The following is a 20,067-nucleotide window of genomic DNA, read 5'->3' as shown; positions in this document are numbered from 1 at the left end:
GCCTACCATTTATCAAAACAAAGCAAACTGTACACTTTAAATGAGTACATTTATGCTTTAATAAAGCTGATTAAAAAAAAAAAAAAAAGAAACCAAGCAGGCTGTCTTTAAAGTCTGTAAACATTTGGTTAACCATTCCAAGGGATAAACCCTTCAGATTCAACCTCACACAAAGATAAGGTAGTAACTCCCCCATCTAGCAGATATACAGAGTAAATCACCAGAACTACTTAATTTTTTTAACACTCATCCTGGCCAAGGACCGCCCATTTCAAAGCCAGCAAAGGAATCATTTACATTTGCTTAACAGGGAAAGTTAAGACCATGGCATTCTTGATGGATACAATGAAACACCTTGTGGGCTGGCTCCAAGGCTTCAGACCGCCCTGATGAGCCTTATCAAGGAAGTTCCTGAGGTGTCTCCTTTTGTGAAAGAGAATTAGGGGGCAGCACAATAAAAAGTTACCTGACCAGGAGTGGCCACTGAAGGGCACTTGGGTTCTGGGCAGTTGAGGCATTGAACTTGGCCATCTCTGATCTGGATTTCAAAGTAGTCCTTGAGACAGGCTTTGCAGTACACGTGCCTGCACTCCAAGAAGTACATGCATTCACTACCTAGCTTCTCACAGAAACAGATATTGCACAGGAACAATTTACTATTAAAGCATTTTATCTGCTGAGCTTGATCAAAGTCCAAGATCTCCTGGATCAGACTCGACAACGACTCCACATCCTGCACAGCTCTCTCGTCCACAACTTCCTCTTGGTCTTCATCAGATCCGGCAGCTCCTCCAAAATCTAGTTCTGTGTTGGGAGAGGCCTGAGCCATCCTTCTCTGCACTTTTTTCTGAGAACCCATCTTGAGTTCCAAAGGAGAGACAATATTCAAGTACGCTAAGGTCTCTTCCTTAAGAAACTGCATCCAGGCAAATAGTACCACGCTGCCACGGTGTTCTTCCCACAGGTTGTCTAAGTGCTTGCAGAGAGCAGACAGCTAGGAAAAAACACATGAGGATGCTGATGAGTTTGGAAAGATGATGATGCTGTCAACTCCTGATTTCCCTTGAAATCTTTTTAACTTTTAAATTAGGCTTTTACACTTCCTAACATGATTTTTTTTACTGCTGTGTTAAACTGTGCTGCAAAACAGCACCAGTGCTCTAATCTGAGCACTTCTTAAAATACTCAGCAACATGAGCCACAGTAAAGCACAAAGTCAGAAGATAAAAGTACCATGAAAACAACAGAAATGGCAAGACTCCACCAGATGCAGAATTAGCTTTACATATGAGCCACTGAAATGAAGGACTTTTCTATTCTTTATTTTTCTCCGTTTCAGCGTTGCTATCTATCTCATGTAGGAGAAGAGATCTAGTTCTGAAATGAACCATTTCTATTCCTTTGGAGTCCTAGCCCTGTAGGTACTCTGCAATAATGACTAGGAAAATAATACTTTAAAAATACCCTCCAAGTTTTAAAGTTAATTCTTTCAGTCCTAGCAAGAAGCCAACTTGTGTGAAAGAATCACAAACAGAATCTAACCTCAGGGTCCTTGTTATTCAGATTTACAAGCTGATTTTAACTAAGCAATCCGGGCTTACGCCAGATCCTGACTAACAGAGGAAGGCAGACCGAGCCTGAACCTGGACAAGATTACAAGCCCTCAACAATGGTTTGGCTGCCATAGGGAAGGCTTACATTTCCTAAGCTAAGGAACCAAAGTATTTCAACTTTTCCTCCTTAAAACCGGTCTGCTCAATTTGAAAGGCAAATATAAGAAGATTTGCCATTAGAAATGTGAAATACTTGTAAGTAGAGCTCAGGAATCATAAGCAGCTTTTCTTTTTAGGTAAACACCAAAAAATGAGCCTTCTAGATGCAAATAAATTTTGTAAATTTAAGTATCGAGTGAAAAAGGACCACATTCTCTCTTCCTTACACCGCAAACTGCTGCTCACTAAATCCTCTACGTACACAAACTTAAACACTTATTGACCAGTTCAAGATTAGACAACTGATGTTTTTCTACATTTGCATGAATATGCTTATATGATCCACCAGAAACATGCTGAAATCTGTAAAATGTAATAGATACTAAAAGGGAAGGCAGCTCCAAGGGTTTCTTGAGCCAACAAGTCCAACGAAGAAGCCATTCTCCTCCATCCTTTTCTTATCCAGCCCCTTCTCAAAAGAGGCATCTGGGATGTACATAAACGTACATCAAAAAGACTATAAAAATATTATAAGAGAAATAGTGTAAAATACTAGAAAACTAAACCCACTTCTATCCACCAACTCAGCTCAGTCAATACGGCAACTTCACTATCAACAGGTAAAATTGACAATGCCAAGGACTCAAGGCCCAGCAACAAACAAGAACTGAACCAAGGAACATAAGAGACTAATTAAAAATGTCAACCAGATGGGCAAAAATGTATCTGCAGACAGTCCTACGGTAATTTTAGCTGTGTAACATAAAATAATGAACAACCCTCTTCTCTCCACACCCCCAAAGCCAGCAGCAGGTGTATGCTATTTGGCTAGAATCTGTAATTACAACCACACACCCAGTTAATCTGTCCTTGTTTTGTGCAAGCACGTGTGTGTATGGGTACACGTGTGGACATGAAGTATCAGGAGCTCTCTGGAGAAATGGGACTATAAACATCTAAATAATTCAGTCAACTCTCGGTGATCTAAACATCAAACATCCTTTATATTCTTGGGCACATAATCCACTGTCTTGTATGTATTGTCTCTGGCACAGATACTAAAACATAAGGTAAAATTCCCTTTTATTCTACATGTATTATCCTTTTTAAAGTTTAATTTTGTTTTAAAACCGTAAGTTCAATTTTACAAAAGTACTCTCATCTAAAGATTAGACTCTCATCTAAAGATGAGTAGGGTGGAGAATGAAAATTACAAGATCAAAAAGGAAAAACTGACAAGCTGTTCCATGAGGTCAAGTAGCTCTGACAGCTTTTGTCTTAATACATCAGCCTATCAATCTTCATCCTGACTTCTAAAAAGCCGCTGCTATTGATCCATTATCTATCCCAGAATGCTTCATATTAGCTTCAAGTCATCTTCATGTCTCAATCAAGAGCTGAGGTTGTTACTAGAAAGGATCTCTAACCCAGAGGAAATGAAGGCTCATAATATAAGGTCTCAGTCCTTCATGAGACAGCTACAGTAACCATATGCATTTCTACTTGTGTGCGTTTACATCAGTGAGGCCAGTCAACAACTCTTTGTTATTAATATACAGGCCTTTAAAAATAAAAGCATTTTTATGTTTTCTGAGGAAATTTGTTTATTATAACTACATTAGCTCAATTTTAGTCCTGCTAATTATAATTAAATCTTTATTTTCAGGAATGGATAAGAAACTAAAAAAAAAAAAAAAAGAATAAATAAAAAGCAATAGCAACATCTAAGGAAAAAGAGAAAATGAGGAGGACGAGGACCTTAAAGTCTCCATTACAATCCAGACTAAATGGGAAAATAGCAAGACCAGAAAAGAAACAATATGCTTGATTAAAAATTACTCCTACGTAATTCATAATGATTAATCATTCTAATTATTGTCATTTCTTTCTGAAACACCAAACATTTTCAACTCATTAACATTAGGATTCTGTAGGCAACGGAAAAAAAAAATTACAAAATCAAAGCCGTTTGTTTTTCATGCACTGAATTCAAGATCACTGAGGTAGTCATCAATTAAAGATGATTTTTTAAGTTTCTAAAAATGGATAGGAGAAATTAAGTTTCGGGTCTAACCTGAGTTGGTGACAGCCATTTGCCACTAAGTGTGAATGAAGGTGGGGAGGAGGATGGATAATCTGGTGGCAGTTCAAAGTTCAGCACAAGTGGAGGCAGAAAGCAAATGGTGTATTCAAAGCCACTATTCTGGAGACACTCATTTGAATTGCCTGAACCAAAAACAAAGGTTAGAAAGGATCAGCTGGTCAGCACTTGAGTGTCCATTACTGTTGAGCAGTGCTCAAGAAAAACTTAACGCTTTAGCTGAGGGGATAAAATCCCTCCTCCAAAGCACTTTCTGTTCCCTAATTTTACTTCATAGCCGCCACCTTAAAAAAAAAAAATCCGTAAGCCCTTAAAAACTCTACTACGCACTATGAAATTTAAAACAAAGATACACAACTTATTCTTGGATACACTTTTGAGTATAATTCCTAACACGAATGAGCAAGTAATACACAATGTTTTCTTTTGTTGTTGTTTTACAGTAGATAATTAAAGACACAATCTAGAGAAAAGGACATTTATTTCTATCAAAGAGCCATGACCTACTTAGACTGGCATGTGCCAACTACCCATGAATCATAGAGAATTTGTGCCAATCCAGTGATCTCAGGCTTAAGGGCAAGATACAACACATAACACTCTCACAATCAAAGTTTCATTTTAAATTATCACACTTACTTTCTTTACTCAAAGCTTTTATAGTAGAAACATTCTGAGAAAGAATGCATCGATCTGAATGTTTGTATCAAAAGTAACAGTTTTTAATTTTTTTTCTGAAGCAAAAGGTCATAGAATAGCAGCATGTGTCATGTGTTTATGGTGGTTGAAATGATTCTGGAAACCGAATAGTATTAACAACCACTATGGTACTTTAAATCTTCCCAAGGGTTTTCACATGTATTATTTCATTTTCTCTTTTATTATCCCTATTTAACAGCCAATGACTCATGGCTGATGAACTGCTTGTTAGACGATTAGGATGCATGAAATATGCAGGATAATATCCCAATTCAGTGGTCAAAAAGGCGGAATCAAATTGAAAACTGTTTACCCCCAGTCCAATTTTCAACTACAACAGAAATATGCATTAAATCTGTAATACTACCATCTATCACTACTGCCTGTAAACACAAGATGATAAATAATTTAGGGTATGCTAAGAAATTGAGAATAACCTTTATTTAGAAAAACACGTTTAAGAGAATATTAACTAACCGCTCACAAATATCTTGAAATTTTGTGGTAAGTCCAAATAGATTCTGGTTTCTCCACCTTGGACAGACTCTGCTTTTCTAAATTCGTCTCCATCATAAATACTTGCCAGGGCCAGCAATTCATCCTCCTGAGCTTCTCGGTCCTCTGACGACATTTAATTTTCTGGGAGTTGAAGATAATCATTAAAAACAGTTAAGAACAGAAAAGGCAGAGTTTGGAAAAGACTAGTGGCACTCTCCTCCCCCCAATTCCCCCCCAAAAAGAAAGTTCCTCACCTACAACTGTAAAGAACTAATCAGTATTCTCACTTTTCCGTCAAACTAAAAACTAAGAAACTAAAAAAAGATATCTAGTATTCCGTAGCTCTGCAAGAGTAACAGCCTTTTTCAAAAAGGATGGCTGTGGTGCTTCTAATTGCCAACTTCATTAGTCACGGATGATTTAGGAATAAATGCATAATCAAAAACATTTTTTAAAAGGACAAATCACAAATTACTTTGACTTGCCTACTAAACCTAGCAAAGTGCCTTGCTACCAAAAGTTGTCAAAGTATATTTGATATACTACTTAAAAATAAATGAATTTTTTAAATCCACGGGAATCTCCAGGGCAGGTTTTCTCAACTTCAGCTACTGACATTTTGAAACAAACAATTCTTTGTTGTGGAAGGCAGTCCTGTGCATTACAGGATGTGTAACAGCATCCCTGGGTTCAACCTACTACATGCCAACAGTGTCCCTTTCCCTCAAGAGTTGTGACAATCAAAAATATCTCCAGATATTTAGCCAACTATCCCCTGCTGTGGAGGGGGAAGAAAACTGCTCCCAGTCGGGAACACCCTACCCTAGAGAATGTTACAGGGACAGGTATGATATCAGACAGATAACTGGGGAAGCAGCAAAATAACATTAAATTTTTGAAATAATGACAAATTCTGTCAAATCAATTTTAAGATTTACCATTATTTAGGTAACACCAACAACGAAAATATGCTGCATTTAAAGTATGAATCAATGCTCTTTAACTGCAGCAACTGAAGGATGCACCACAATATCAGATAATCTAAATGTGAAAAAATATGTAATGCAGATCTATGAAATAATACTTTAATAAAACAAAAACCAAATATTACCATTTTGTCAATTAAAATGTTGGACTATAACTGCATTTGCAAATATGTTCCCTCTCCAGAGAAATCTTTTTTTAAATTGAAATGCACAAAACTGAAACATAAGGACATGGTTTGTCACATTATAAAAGGTGACATGACAAAACTTTGACAAATTCATTTAAAATGATTCCATTTTCAAAAAGTAATTTTTTTCCCAGCAAATAATGGTTCTGCTTAAGCTGTGCTGTTATCTAAGACACAGTGATATATTCTATTTTAGGTCAGTTAGTACCTGTTAATAATAACCAGAAGAAAAGGATATTAGCACCGCAATCCGTATTTCAGCTCAGAGTTTGGAATTCATGCAAATCTCATTTATTCTCCAGCTGATGGAGGTGAGACTGCTGAAGCTGGATAAGAGGCCAAGATGTGGAACTCATACTAGATATACTATAGAAATCCTGCCATCTGCAGAAAAAAATACAAAAGATGGTGTTAAGACACGCTCCAGATTGAAATTCTGAATTTTCATTACCACCACTTAAATCAAACACATCCTAACACAGTCAATCCTAATCTACAGCTGCATGTTACTCTCCTAGCACAGCCTGAGCCATGTGGTTGAAGGGACAATTGCGTGTTCCCAGCAGTGAGAGTGCCTTCAGCCCTGGGAGGAGCTAAGGAGAAACACCAAGGACATATGAAAGGACAGCACACTGTGCCCCTAACAAACAACTTCCTGGTGTTGTTTTTGTTTTTGTTTTTCCTTTCCTGTTCTGCTTCCTCTACTCCTTCATTTCCTATCTTCCTCCAGTTTTTCCTCTCGCCTGCTAATGAATTAATCCTGCCAGGGACACTCAACATTAGGCTAATTTAAGCATGATAGCAAGATTTTTTTTTTTGTAGTTGATATATAGTATTATATAAATTACAGGTGTACAATATAGTGATTCACAATTTTTAAAGGTTATATTCTACTTATAGTTATTATAAAATATAGGCTATATTCTCCATGTTGTACAATATATCCCTGTAGCTGATTTTATACAAAATAGTTTGTATTTCTTAATCCCCATTGCCCCTCCCCCCTTTCCTCTCCCCAGTAGCAGGATATTTAAAAACAAAACAACAAAAGCAGTCACACACACACATGCATTTTTAAGTCATGGTCTACACGCTTTAGAATCAGGCTTCCTAACTGGGAATGAAGAAGGGGAGGGTAGTTCATAGATAGGTTTTGGAGAATCCTATCAACATCCTTAAATTATAGGCAAAAATATGATATAAAACCATAACTTTTAAACCAGATTCTCAGATGTGTGACTCCCAAGTAAGCTAAGAATGAAATACTTTTATTGAGCCCCTACTACTATGTACTGTATTGTCTTTTCACATTACCTTACTTAAACAATTTAACCACGTGCAGTATATGGTGATAATTTAATTAAGCTTTGTGTTTCTTCCTGTTTAAACACTATAAACGGGGTGAGATGAGTTTCTAGTTTCTAGTGTTAGGTTAGTGTTTCCCATCTAGTACGCATGTTAGAATCACCCAAGGAGCTGCTTTTTAAAATCTTAATAGCCAAGCCATACCCCAGAGCAATTAAATTAGGCATCAGCAGTTATGCAAGCTCTCCACCTGATTCTAATGCATAGCCAGGATTGAGAAGCTCTACCCCAAGCAGTGTGTGCCATCAGCAGCTCCTCATAATCTACCCCACCAGACTCCAGCTTCTGAAGCTGCCACCAGGTCCCAGTCCCTTAATTCAGGTTGCTGACCTAAATTTCCTTCTGATTCTATCCATTTAGCCTTTAAGATCCGCCTCCAAAGCTCCTATTCCAACTAGACGTCATGACTTTCTTTAAAACTCCAGCAAACTTTTTTTCTGTAACTTTCCTATGACACTGTCACCTCCCACCTTGCATTACAGTTCTTCCTCTGAACTTGCACTTCCTCTCCTACCAGACTGCATTAGTGACTTAAGGTGAGGATCAAGTCTTTTGCATCTGTGTATTTTGTTCTCAGAATCTAGCAGTACCTTGCGTTAGACACTGGAAAAAACTAGAACTAAACTGGGGTGAGATGCAGCGTGCTGAAATGGGGGACTAATCATAAGGCTCAGTGCCTACGCTGCCACATCCCACCAGAAGCAGTAGGTTGGGTAGGTCGTCACAATCACAGCAAGGAAAGTAACTTAGTGAGCTCTTACCGTGTGTTAGGCATTGCACTAAGCCCTTCAGATGCATTAACTCCTGTTCGTTTTCCACAACCCCATGAAGCAAGTCCTATTACTATTTCCACGACACACAGAAAAATGGCATCTTGCTTACCTAAGGTCACACAGCTAATATAGAACTAAACCTTGATGCAGACCACCCAGTTTCTTCACCTGGAACACAGGAACGAGAATAAACCCGGGGCCAGAAGACGAGAGAGAATTCAACTTTAACATTAGTTTGGTGCAAACCGGAAACCGCTACACCAGCGGGGGAAGCCCCTCCTCTGCCGGGTTCCCCTCGGGCCTGGGAAAACCCTACTCATTCTCCCAGGCCACACCGTGCGGGCTCCGGCCCTGGGGTCAGCACGCCGCTGCCGGTGTCTCCACCGCTCACCGCCGGGCCTGCTGAGTCGTTGTTTGCACGACTCACCTACAACTGCGGGCAGGCCCAAGCCCTGCTACCTACCCCGGCGGCTGGACACAGAGGGCGCTGTGCGGCTGTGCGAGGTGTGGGCCGACCCCGGGCGTCCCGAACGAGCAGGGCCCGGACCTTCCCTTTCCTCCTCTGAATGCCCGGAGGTCTTAGCCGGGCCGGGCTGGAGGCGCCCCGTCCCGGGTCTGGGGAGCTGAGGCCAGCTGAGCTGTCCCGGCCCGGCCGCCCTTCTCCGCCTCGCGCTCCCGGAGCGCTGTCCCCACCGTACCTTCCGACCGCCCCGCCGTGCCGGGCCCGAAAGTTCCGCCCTGCACCCTAGCTCTGGGTCCCCTCACCTCCACTCGCCGGCCCTGCCTGGAAACGCCCGGCTCAACCTGCGCACCGCCTCTTCCGTCTTCGAAGCTGTCAGCTGAGCCCGGCGGATCTGGCTGGTGCAGCCCCCGGCGTGAGAAAGGCTCTGCGCAGCCGCCGTGACCGCCCCTGCCCCTTGGCCGCCCCCCGCAGGTCAAAGGCGGCGCTGCAGGTGCGACCACCGTCACCCCTACCGCGGCCCTGCTACACTTAAGTTTCTGGAGAAGGTGATACAAATGCAGTTTCTGAGGGCCCCGTGCCTAGGGGGCGCCTTTCTGTAGCTCTGGGATAGGGCCCGGGAATTAGAATTTTTTACTAATCCCTAGAGGTGGTCATGAGACAGCGGTCTACCTGGGGCAGACACTCCTGTAACAGTCCCAGACCTGCTTCCCCCGTAGGCTAAGCCTCTTCTCCCTCCCGGGATCCCAACGACCGTCTCAGAAAAGCTGTCCATCTTTCTGACACCTCCACTATGAAGGCATTTACTCATTGTTTGCATTATAACAGTAATGACTACCAGGTTTATTGAGCAATTAGGATGCTTCAAACCCTGTGCTAAGTGCTTTATGTAAAATTTCTCTTTATCTTCACTATAACCTTATTATTTAGGTACTGTTTGTTATTCCCACTTCATAAATGAGAAAATTGAAACTTAGGTTCGAGAACTTACCAAAGGGTACATGATTATTAAGAGGCTGAATAGAAATTAAAATTACATGCCCCAACCTCATGCCTTATGCAAAATTTAACTCAAAATGGATCAAAGACCTAAAAGTAAGAGTTAAAACTAAAAAACTCTTAGAATTGGAGTAAATCTTCATGAGCTTGGATTAAGGAAAAGTTCTTAGATATGACCAAAAGCACAAGAACAAAAGAAAAAGTAGATAAATTGGATTCATCAATATTAAAAACCTTTGTGCTTCAAAGGACACTGTCAACAAAGTAAAAAGACAATTCACAGAATAGGAGAACATATTTGCAAATCACATATCTGATAAAGGTTTAATATCCAGAATATTTAAAGAACTCCTACAACTCAACAACAGAAAGACCAATAATACCTCAGTTTTAAAATAAGCAAAGGATCTGAATAGACATTTCTCAAAAAAGAGATATACAAATGGTCAGTAAGCATGTGAAAAAATGCTCAACATCATTATTGTCATTAGGGAAATGCAAATCATGGGTGAGTTGTATTCCATTATATATATATATATGTATATATATATATATGCTGCATCTTCATTATCTATTCAATTATTGATGCACACTTAGGATGCTTCCATATCTTGGCAATTATAAATAATGTTGCTGTTAATAGTAGGGTGTATATATCTTTTTGAATTAATTCTTGTTTTGTGGTTGGCTCTATTCCTTTGATAACTATGTAAGTTTAAAAAGCTAAAGCTCTAAAGGGTTCTCAGAAACAATGAACAGTACATATATGTAAATTAAAAAATGTATGTGCAGTAAAAAAAAATGATCAAGCTATGAAAGACATGGAAGAAACTTAAAAGACATATTACTAAGTGAAAGAAGCCAGTCTGAAAAGGCTACAAACTGTATGATTCCAACCAAATGACATTCTGCAAAAGGCACAGCTACAGACACAATAAAAAGATCATGGTTTCCAGGGGTTTGAGGAGAGGGAGGGAGGGAGGGAGGGATGAACAGATGAAGCACAAGGGATTTTTTAGGGCAATGAAATTATTCTGTATGATACTATAGTGGCTACATGTCATTATGCCTTTGTCAAAACCCATAGAATATATAACATCACGAGTGAACCCTAATGTAAACTATGGACTTTGGTTGATAATAATGTGCCCATGTTGGTTCATCGATTCTACCAAATAAGCCACACTGATGAGGGATGTGGAGGGGAGGGGAGGGCTTTGTGCAAATTCTCGGTATTTCCTGCTCAATTCTGTTGTGAACCTGAAACTGCTCTAAGAAGAGTCACTTCACACTCACTAGGACTGCTATAATAAAAAGAAAAATTAAAGAGAAAAAAATAAGCTCATAGATACAGTGAACAGTTTGGTGGTTGCCAGAGGTTGGGGGGAGGGGAAGCAAAATGGGTGGAGATACAAACTTTCAGTTATAAAATAAATAGGTCAAGGGAATGTTATGTGCACCATGGTGACTATAGTTAATAATACTCTATTGTATATTGAAAGTTGCTAAGAGAATAAATCTTAAAATTTTTCATCACAAGAAAAAAAAATCTATGTATGGTGACAGATGTTAACTAGACTTATTGTGGAAATCATTCCTCAATACATACAAGTATCAAATCATTATGTTGTATACATGAAACTAATATAATGTTGTATGTCAATTATACCTCAATAAAATGTTTTAAAAAGACAGATAGTAAGTGTTGGTGAAGATTTGGAGAAATTGGAACCCTCATATATTGCTTGTGGAAATGTAAAATGGTATAGCCACTTTGGAAAACACCTTGACGGTTCCTGAAAAAGTATCTTACAAGAAGACTCAGAAATTCTACTCCCAGGTGTCTATCCGAGAGAGTTGACAACACTTGTTTGCACAAAAACTTGTACACAAATACAGTTACATTTGTATATACTTATTGGTATGCAGTGTACACAGATGTACACTACAGCAGCAGTATTCACAATAGCCAAAAGGTACAAACAACCTAAATGTCCACCAATGGATGAATGGATAAACAAAATGTGATATGTCCATACAATGAAATATTACTCAGCTATAAAAAGGAATGAAGTACTAATAACATGCTACAACATGGATGACCCTTGAAAACATTATGCTGAGTGAAAGGAGTCAGACACAAAAGGCCACATACTACATGATTCCATATCTATGAAATGTCCTGAACAAGCAAATCCCTAGGGACAGAAAGTAGATTAGTGGCTGCCAGGCGCTCGGGCAAGAGGGAATGGGAAGTGATTGCTAATGGGTATGGAGGTTCTTTGGGAGGATAAGAATATTGTGGAACCAGATGGTGGTGATGGTTGTTCAACTTTGTGAGTATATCAGACACCATTGGATTGTACACTTTTAAAGGGTGAATTTTATCTTATGTGAATTATATCTCAAGAAAAAAAATTTAGATACAAAGTACTATTCTCAGGACTTCAGTGGGATGCTGAAATGTTGGTTCCTACTCCTAGGAACCATCAAACTAATATGACCCTAACAATCTAATAAGCTCCTGTGTCTTCATCGTATACCTCTTCCCCCCAAAAAACAATTTGCAGAACTAGGCCTGTAACTAAAACCTATGACATTCTTAAGGTCTTAACCACTGCTGTCTCCCAAACATGATTGGCTTCATGGGCCAGCTAGCTATGCAGTCACACTGGACCCTGTGCTCTGGAGGGCCTCAGGCTAAGAAGACATAGAATCTTGAAATTCTTTTAGAAAAAAATTATTCTTGAAATAATTTTCAGAGGCTTTGCATTTTTATTTTGCACTGGGCTTTGTAAATTACGTTGCTGGTCCTGTACCTGGCAGAGAAGAAAAGCCAAGTGGGAAAACTGTGGCACTGGAAGGGCTTACCTGACTGCCACAGAAGGTACATTTTTGAAATGCAGATAATCAGTCCTAATTTTCTGTACTGTAAATCTTGACTGCTATGGAACAGAAACCTACCTACCCCTGTAATGGATACCAAAACCAGAACCGTACTCCTTAAAAATGCAAAGGAAGGAAGAAGAATCTCTGAAGCCATTCACTAATATCATGATTTATGTTTAGTCCAAGGAAATAAAACCAAGAGCAAAATGCATGGCAACTCTACTGCAGAGTGCTCCGAGCCGAGACCATGAACGCGACCAGAGACCTCCCAGGTGCAGAAAGGAAGGGAGCCAAAGAAACAGCTAGGGAACTTCTCACAAAGGCGGAGTGGGAGGTGAATTGTGACATCACATTGTGACCTCACGTCAGAGGTCACAGGATGGAGGGAATAGAAGAGAGAATTTCAAAGCATTGTCAATAATTTGGATGAAGGTTTAAAGAGGACTAAGCATTCAGAGTCCAGTTTGGAGGTCAGGATTGGATAAAGGGAGTTTTCTACTAAACTTTGTTTTTAAGACTCCATAAAAATAACAGATTTTTGTTGGTTTTACGTGCCTGGTTAGTCTTTTACATTGAGCTTTCACCACGTGCACAGCCCTCCACCGTGCTAAGCACTTTACATGATTTATCTCTTTTAAACACCCAGGACCCCATGACTGAGGCAATTTTATCTCCCCATTTCACAAATGAGGGAATTGAGGCGCTAAGAGGTGAAGTGATTTTTACCAGTGTTGTTCAGTGGTGACATATAGTATTAGGACAAATTCCTCATCAGCCTGACCCTCTCTTATAGTCTGCAAAAAATTAGGGTTTGTTGAAACCAATATACAGACAGAATAAAATTATTCTGGCTTTAAAAATGAAAAGGGACACAGAGTATAGGGAACCTCCTTGGTTGGGTTTATTTGTAGGGATTTGGTTGTTTTTGATGTAATGGAAATGTTTGTGCCAGTTATAAAATTCTGGTTTTTGAAGTGAAAAAAAAAAAAAGTGAATGAAGGGCCACAAATGGCAAAATATCCTTCTTTCTTATGGGTGAGTTGTATTCCACTACATGTATATATGCTGGACCTCCATTCTCTATTCAACTACTGATGTGCATTTAGGATGCTTCCATATCTTGGCAATTGTAAATAATGTTGCTGTTAATAGCAGGGTGTATGTATCTTTTTGAATTAATTCTTATTTTGTGGTTGGCTCTATTCCTTTGGTAACTATGTAAGTTTAAAAAGCTAAAGCTCTAAACGTTCTTGGAAACAATGAACAGTACATATATGTAAATTAAAAAATATCTGTGCAGTAAAATAAAATGATCTATCAAGCCATGAAAGACATAGAAGAAACTTAAAAGACATATTATGAAATGAAGGAAGCCAGTCTGAAAAGGCTACAAACTGTATGATTCCATCCAAATGACATTCTGCAAAAGGCACAGCTACAGAAACAATAAAAAGATCATGGTTTCCAGGGGTTTGGGGAGCGGGGGGGGGGATGAATAGATGGAGCACAAGGATTTTTAGGACAATGAAATTATTCTGTATGATATTATAGTGGTGGCTACGTGTCATTATGCATTTGTCAAAACCCACAGAATGTACAACATCAAGAGTGAACCCGAATATAAACTATGGACTTTGGTTGATAATAATGTGCCCAGGTTGGTTCATTGATTGTACCAAATATGCCACCCTGATGAGGGATGTGGAAGGTAGGGGAGTATGTATGTGTGGGTGGGGAGGGCTGTGTGCAAACTCTGTATTTTCTGCTCAATTCTGTTGTGAACCCAAAATTGCTCTAAAAGAATAAAGTCTATTAAAAAGAAAAAAAAAGAATGAAAAGGGACAGATATTAACTACTATATAGAAAATAGATAAACAACAAATTTCTTCTGTATAGCACAGGGAACTATATTCAATATCTTGTAGAAACTTGAAAAAGAATATGAAAAGGAATATATATATATATATACATATATGTATGACTGAAACATTACGCTGTACACCAGAAATTGACACAACATTATAAACTGACTGTATTTCAATTTAAATAAGTGAAAAGAGAAGGCCCTAGGGAAGTCAGGATTATGATTTATGACATAATGATAGGTGAGAGTGAGAATGCAGAGAGAGAGAGAGACCTAACTCCATACCCCACCCCAGGGACTCCAGATGATGGAGTCTAGGGCTAGGAGAGGATGGGGTGCGTAACCTACACCAGAGGTCAAGACCCAAGCCATTGGGTAGAGATGCAGCAGTGAATCATATAATACGTCTGGTCCTGTAGGGACCAGCAGGCTTTCCATCAGGACCTGCACTTGTTTCCATCCAGCACTGGCATCCAATGGTGTCCAGAGACTTTGCTGAGCTCATCCCACCAGCCCCAGGGCGGGAGGGGCAGCCTCCTTTTCAAAGGCCACTCACGAGCACCCCTGAAACAAGCCTTGACATATAGAGGGGCAGCAGTGTGGAACGGAAAGCCCTCCCCCAACTCTGGGACAGGACTGGACAGTGGTGAGTCCCACCCCAGTACAGAAGTATTACTGAATTCCTGCTGGTCTCCTGTTGTATTGGCTCACACTCTGTAGAACTCAAAAATTTTACTGCTATCACTGAGGAATCTGAAAAATTGGTGTTTCTTTAAAATTGGGGCTTCGTCCTCAAAAAAAAAACCTGAGAGCTACTACACTAAAGGTGTGATTATAAGCAATTAACGATTAGAACACTACTCATATCCCATGCCCCGCTACTAAGCTAAACCTGATAGCAACCCTATAACATATTACATCATCCTTATTTTAAAGTTAAAGAGACTGATCACAGAGAACTTAAGTGGCTTGCCACTGTCACATAGATGGTAAATTACAAAGCCAGTCTTTGAATCCAGGAAATTGGAGTCCTGAGCCCACATCATTTACCCTAATGCTCAGCTTAGATCAAGTTAACACTTCACTCAAGGAAAGTACTCAGTTAGGTCTGTAAGGAGAAATAGCCAGACCACCCATGTGGCCAGCTTCCCTGGTCAGTGCAGCTTAAACACCACCTCTGGTCATCCCAGGGTTATATAAAAAAGACACTCCTAAAAAGGCTTGTGGTGGCTGACAGTATAAAATGTTTTCTGTGCTTCTGATGCAAGGTAAAATTTGATTTACAATAATAGGCACAGAATGATCATGTTTATACTTGCAACCTGGCACTTTATTATTATTCCCCTGAATAACAGTGAACAGAGTTTTGTAACCCCAAGGTAACATGGCTCTGTAAGAAGGAAAGAGGGGTGAGATTTAGCAGCAGCTGCCATCATAAATCAGTGTGTGGTTGTTTCTCTCGGAGCTCGGAGCTCCAGGCTCAACTCCTGGCTGTCATAAACTTATAAAGGGAAGCCCCATGAGAATTTATGTAATGATGGGAAGACTCATTTTTCTTCCTGCAAGAACCTTTCTGAAGCAAGGTGAGAATTAGGCTGATTAGATTCTATGTGAAGAAAGAAAACCAAACCAATGGTTTAGAGGAAGGGAAAATGTGGGTCAACTTCAGTTACTTCCCTTGCCAAAAAAAAAAAAAAAGACCTTGTAAATGGAGAAGAATATGCTGAATTCCACCCAATAAATGAGTAAGTGGATGACTGAATAAATTAGTGAATGAGTGTGATCCCAGCTTCCTCTGGGGTGGTTCTTTCAGTGTGAGAACAGTTCGATCCTGGAGTTACCCAGAAATGCTGAATACGTAACAAGGCCAATCAACAGAGTCAGCCTCTGAATATTCATGCACAGATGATGCTCAAAGTCAATGTGTTTGATTTTTGTGTTTACTGATAGATTTTCCAATTCACTGTGTAAACCAAAATTCTAAAAATAAAAAAGAAGAGGAGAAGAGAAAACAGAAAAGAAATGTGTGCTGAGATCATACATTACTTCTGGGTAGAATTCCAGATAAAAATACTTATTCTAAAATTTTTGCATTGTTTACCTGAAAGTCAAATTTAACTGGGCATTGTTTTTATTTGTTAAATCTGGCAACCTACTTCTGTACTCATAACCCCACGTAGAAGAGAGTGCTGAAGATAGTACTGGGGAATATGCCCACAACTGGGAGTTTTTTTAAAGGAAGGAAAACCAAAGGAGGAAGGAAAGAAGGAGACAGAAGAGTCTGCAGAAAAATGGAGGAAGAACCGGGTGTGCACAGAGCTTCTGGGGAGCGGTGATACAGGCACGGAGGAGTGGTGGGGACCAGGAGGATGCTCAGTAAGAAAGGCCTGATGGCTGTAGAGTTTGGTCCTTACAAGGTTGTTGGTGCTTCTGAGAAGTTCTGTGTCAGTGGATCTCAGTGAGGTTGGGGTGGGAAGGGGTAGATGGCAGAACGACCTGTAGTGCATCAGAACTGAAATCTACATGTTGGAAGTCGCCCACAGCAGACCAGGGGGAGAGACACAATACATGTGAAACTCTTATCAACTCAGAATTTATCTGGTCCAGTTTTGGGAGCCATGTTGTGCTTACTAAAACATAAGATAAACTATAAGTCTTTTCTTGCATTTTTCCTGAAGATCGTAAAGGATCTCCATAGGTTACAACAATCCATTGGAAAGTCCCTATCTTCAATCTACTTCTTTCATATTCTCTGCTGTGCTCTAGGGTACCCTCCCCTGATAATTCCCTCAACCTTGTCCCCCCATCTATTTTTCCTTTTGTTATGTAGATCAATTAGGCCCCTTTTTCAAGCGAAGAGGCCCAATCAACTTTCCCAACCTGGTCTCAAATGACCTGAAAGATGAAGCCTTTTCAAAGAGAGGGAAACAGAGCTGGCAATTAGAAAATTCTCCTTGGCAGGCTGGGAGAGAGAAAAGTATGAATTTTCTGGCCCTGTCCCTGATATTTTGAAAAGCCTTTCAAGTGATTGTGCTATCTGGGCCCTTTTGAGAGATACCACTCTTAATCAAGATATAAACCTTTTTTCATTTTTTGAAAAGTTCTGTTTCTTGGCAAATCTCTCCCTTCAAAGTACGTCTTCTTTCTGCATGGGGCTCAGAAAGAGGTGCCATTGTGTGGGAGTGAACATCTGTTGTCTGTCCCAACAAAGACCACAAAGGGCTGTGCCAGGAGAAGGTGACCCGGAACATCTACTTGAGTCTCCCAGTCAAGGTTCCTGGCTAGACTGGCTCTAACTTCAACAAGGTTTTGCTAAAAAAAAAAAAAAAAAATTAAAAAGAGGCAGAACTTAGTCACCTCCCCAACCAAAATGATCTGGAGGATGAAGCTTCCCTGCTCTACCAAAGCTGCCTTGCTGGTTGTGACTGTGGCAGCTGCTGGGCAGATTCACAGAGGAACCCTGGGGTGGGCAGCCGTCCTGCAGGATATTCACAGTATGGGGCGTAACCTTAGCCTTCATCCAACGTGTCTGTGAATCCGCCAAGGGTCAGAGTCCCTCCCACCCCAGCTGGTATGACTCCTCAAGGTTCCTCAGGACCCCAGGGTTTTAAACAGATCCTCTGACTACCCTCCGCCTTCCCACTTCATCTCCCATCCCCTCCCTATAGCAACAGACCCAAGTGTGAGCAACCCCAAGGCAGGTGGTGAGCAAGGTCTGCAAGCACCAACCCCAAGTCTGCCCTCTTTTAAAAAATGTTTCAGTCTCAGCTATTTCTAATCTATTTCAGAGGACCTCTGCTCCTTCAAAGCTATTTTCAAAATTCAGGGTGATGAAGTCTTTCCAGACAAACTCCAGTTTCACCCTCTGACATATGGCTGCAAAAGATCAACAGACCCTGCAGCCAGAAAGGGGGAAAAATATGACTAAATGGGGACCTCACTCCCAGAGGTAACAGCCTTCAAAGAGTCTGATGCCTTGTTTGCTGGCTTTGGACTCGTAAAGGATTGTTTTAGCTTCATGCCCCTGGTGTGAGTAAAACAAACAACAATAATAAAACCATCTACAAAAGCCAAATTCAAACTTTTTCAGATCTGTGAATCCATTTTTGGCATCCCTGGTTCCCAGTCAAGGCCACACACACACACACACACACACACGCATCAATGCCCTTTCAAGAATATAAATGTTAACACATGTAGAATCAAGAATTCCGTAATTCCTCCTGTGGGCACTGGGTCACACTAGGTTTCCCATTAAGAGAAATGATTGTCATCTGGGTCCAGCTCTTCCCGTTGTGTTCCCCATGGCTCAGGAACACAGGCCTGGTGCTGTAGACATTTGTGAACGGCAGCCACCCACCTCCCTGCCTCAGTGCCTGTCTCTCCGCCTTTGGCCACCAGATGGCATTCTGAAAGCATTCTCAGCACCCTGGTTTCCTGCACCAAAGCTCCTCTGCATTACTCGCAACTGGCCCTCTTCCCTCCCTCTTCTCTGTTCCCTTACAATCCATTTCCCAGAATGCAGCTGCAGGGGCTTTCTGGAGGGTAAATCTGTGTGATCTTAGCCAAGTTACCCAGCCCTCTGTGCTAGGCTTCTTCACCCCCCTGGCATGGTTGTGAGGGTGGCCTGGGACGATGAAGTAAAGCACTCAGCTGCTGTTCTCCTCATCCTGCTCAGAGCCCTTCCAGAGCTCCCCATGGCCTTCAGGACAAGGTCCAAATCCTTAGCATGGGGCCCCAGGCCTTCATTATCTGGCAGCCCCTGCTGACATCCCCAGCGCACCTTCCAACCCCCGCTCCACAGACCCTCCTATAGGAATATAAGGAGCCAGCTCACCCACCTCCAGCCTCTGTCCATTCTGCTCCCTCCGCATGCTTTGCCACCCCCTCCCCCCACACACCCACCCTCCTGTGGCTCACTCCTCCATGTCCTTCAGGTTTATCCTCAAGCAGGAGCCCCCCAGGCCCCTGCCCCGGCCTGGACCACAGCCACTCCACTGGACCCACCTCTTTCATCCCCCTTCCACCGGAGACTGCAAGCCCCTTGGGGTCACTTTGTCCTGCTCACCGCCATGCACGTAGTAGGATGAGTGAGGGCCAGACCGTGAGACCCCTATGTGGCTGACCAGAGGGCAATGAGCTTCCCGCACGTCTCTGAGCTCCGAGGGGCTATTTGGCAGCTGGGAGCCTGGGGCCTGCTCTGGCTCCCCTCGAAGCACAGGCAGCACCAGACCCACACCCCAGCTTAGGGAGCCCTGGGAAATGAGCCTTGCTGGCCAAGAAGGCAGAGAAAAAAGTGAAGGGATCAATGCAAGACCGTTTTACCGTTTTCATTCAAGGTATAAAACCTGGAAAATAATCCAAGGTAAAAGCTAGTTGCACATAATGAGCGCTTTCTCTGTACCAGGTACTGTGCTGAGCCCTCGAGTACCATCTCATCAAATCCTTACCGTAAACTCTGAGACGGGGGTCAGCCACATTCTACAGAGAAGGAAACTGAGGCACAGAGAAGTCAGGTGACTTGTGCGATGTC

The 20,067-nt window shown here is 41.2% G+C and overlaps 1 protein-coding gene across 13 annotated transcripts in view; it reads right to left on the bottom strand.

Moving 5' to 3' along the window:
* Positions 1-20,067, bottom strand: part of RNF14 (ring finger protein 14) — a 41,284-nt gene that overhangs the window by 7,603 nt on the left and 13,614 nt on the right. Inside the window, exons 1-6 of one of the 13 annotated variants that reach the window (XM_045513373.2) lie at positions 9,088-9,228; positions 8,432-8,490; positions 6,423-6,568; positions 4,990-5,170; positions 3,787-3,938; positions 467-994 (exon numbers count right to left, since the gene is read on the bottom strand). In XM_045513373.2, the coding sequence (XP_045369329.1) occupies positions 467-994; positions 3,787-3,938; positions 4,990-5,143 (834 nt within the window). In that variant the 5' untranslated portion in view covers positions 5,144-5,170; positions 6,423-6,568; positions 8,432-8,490; positions 9,088-9,228. The other 12 variants (XM_010950547.3, XM_045513370.2, XM_074360850.1 and 9 more) reach the window with 12 other exon arrangements.

The sequence above is a fragment of the Camelus bactrianus genome, chromosome 3, assembly GCF_048773025.1.
Source record: "Camelus bactrianus isolate YW-2024 breed Bactrian camel chromosome 3, ASM4877302v1, whole genome shotgun sequence".
Taxonomy (NCBI): Eukaryota; Metazoa; Chordata; class Mammalia; order Artiodactyla; family Camelidae; genus Camelus; species Camelus bactrianus.
The sequence above is the reverse complement of the archived record's forward strand: the minus strand, read 5'-3'. Positions and strand labels throughout refer to the sequence as shown.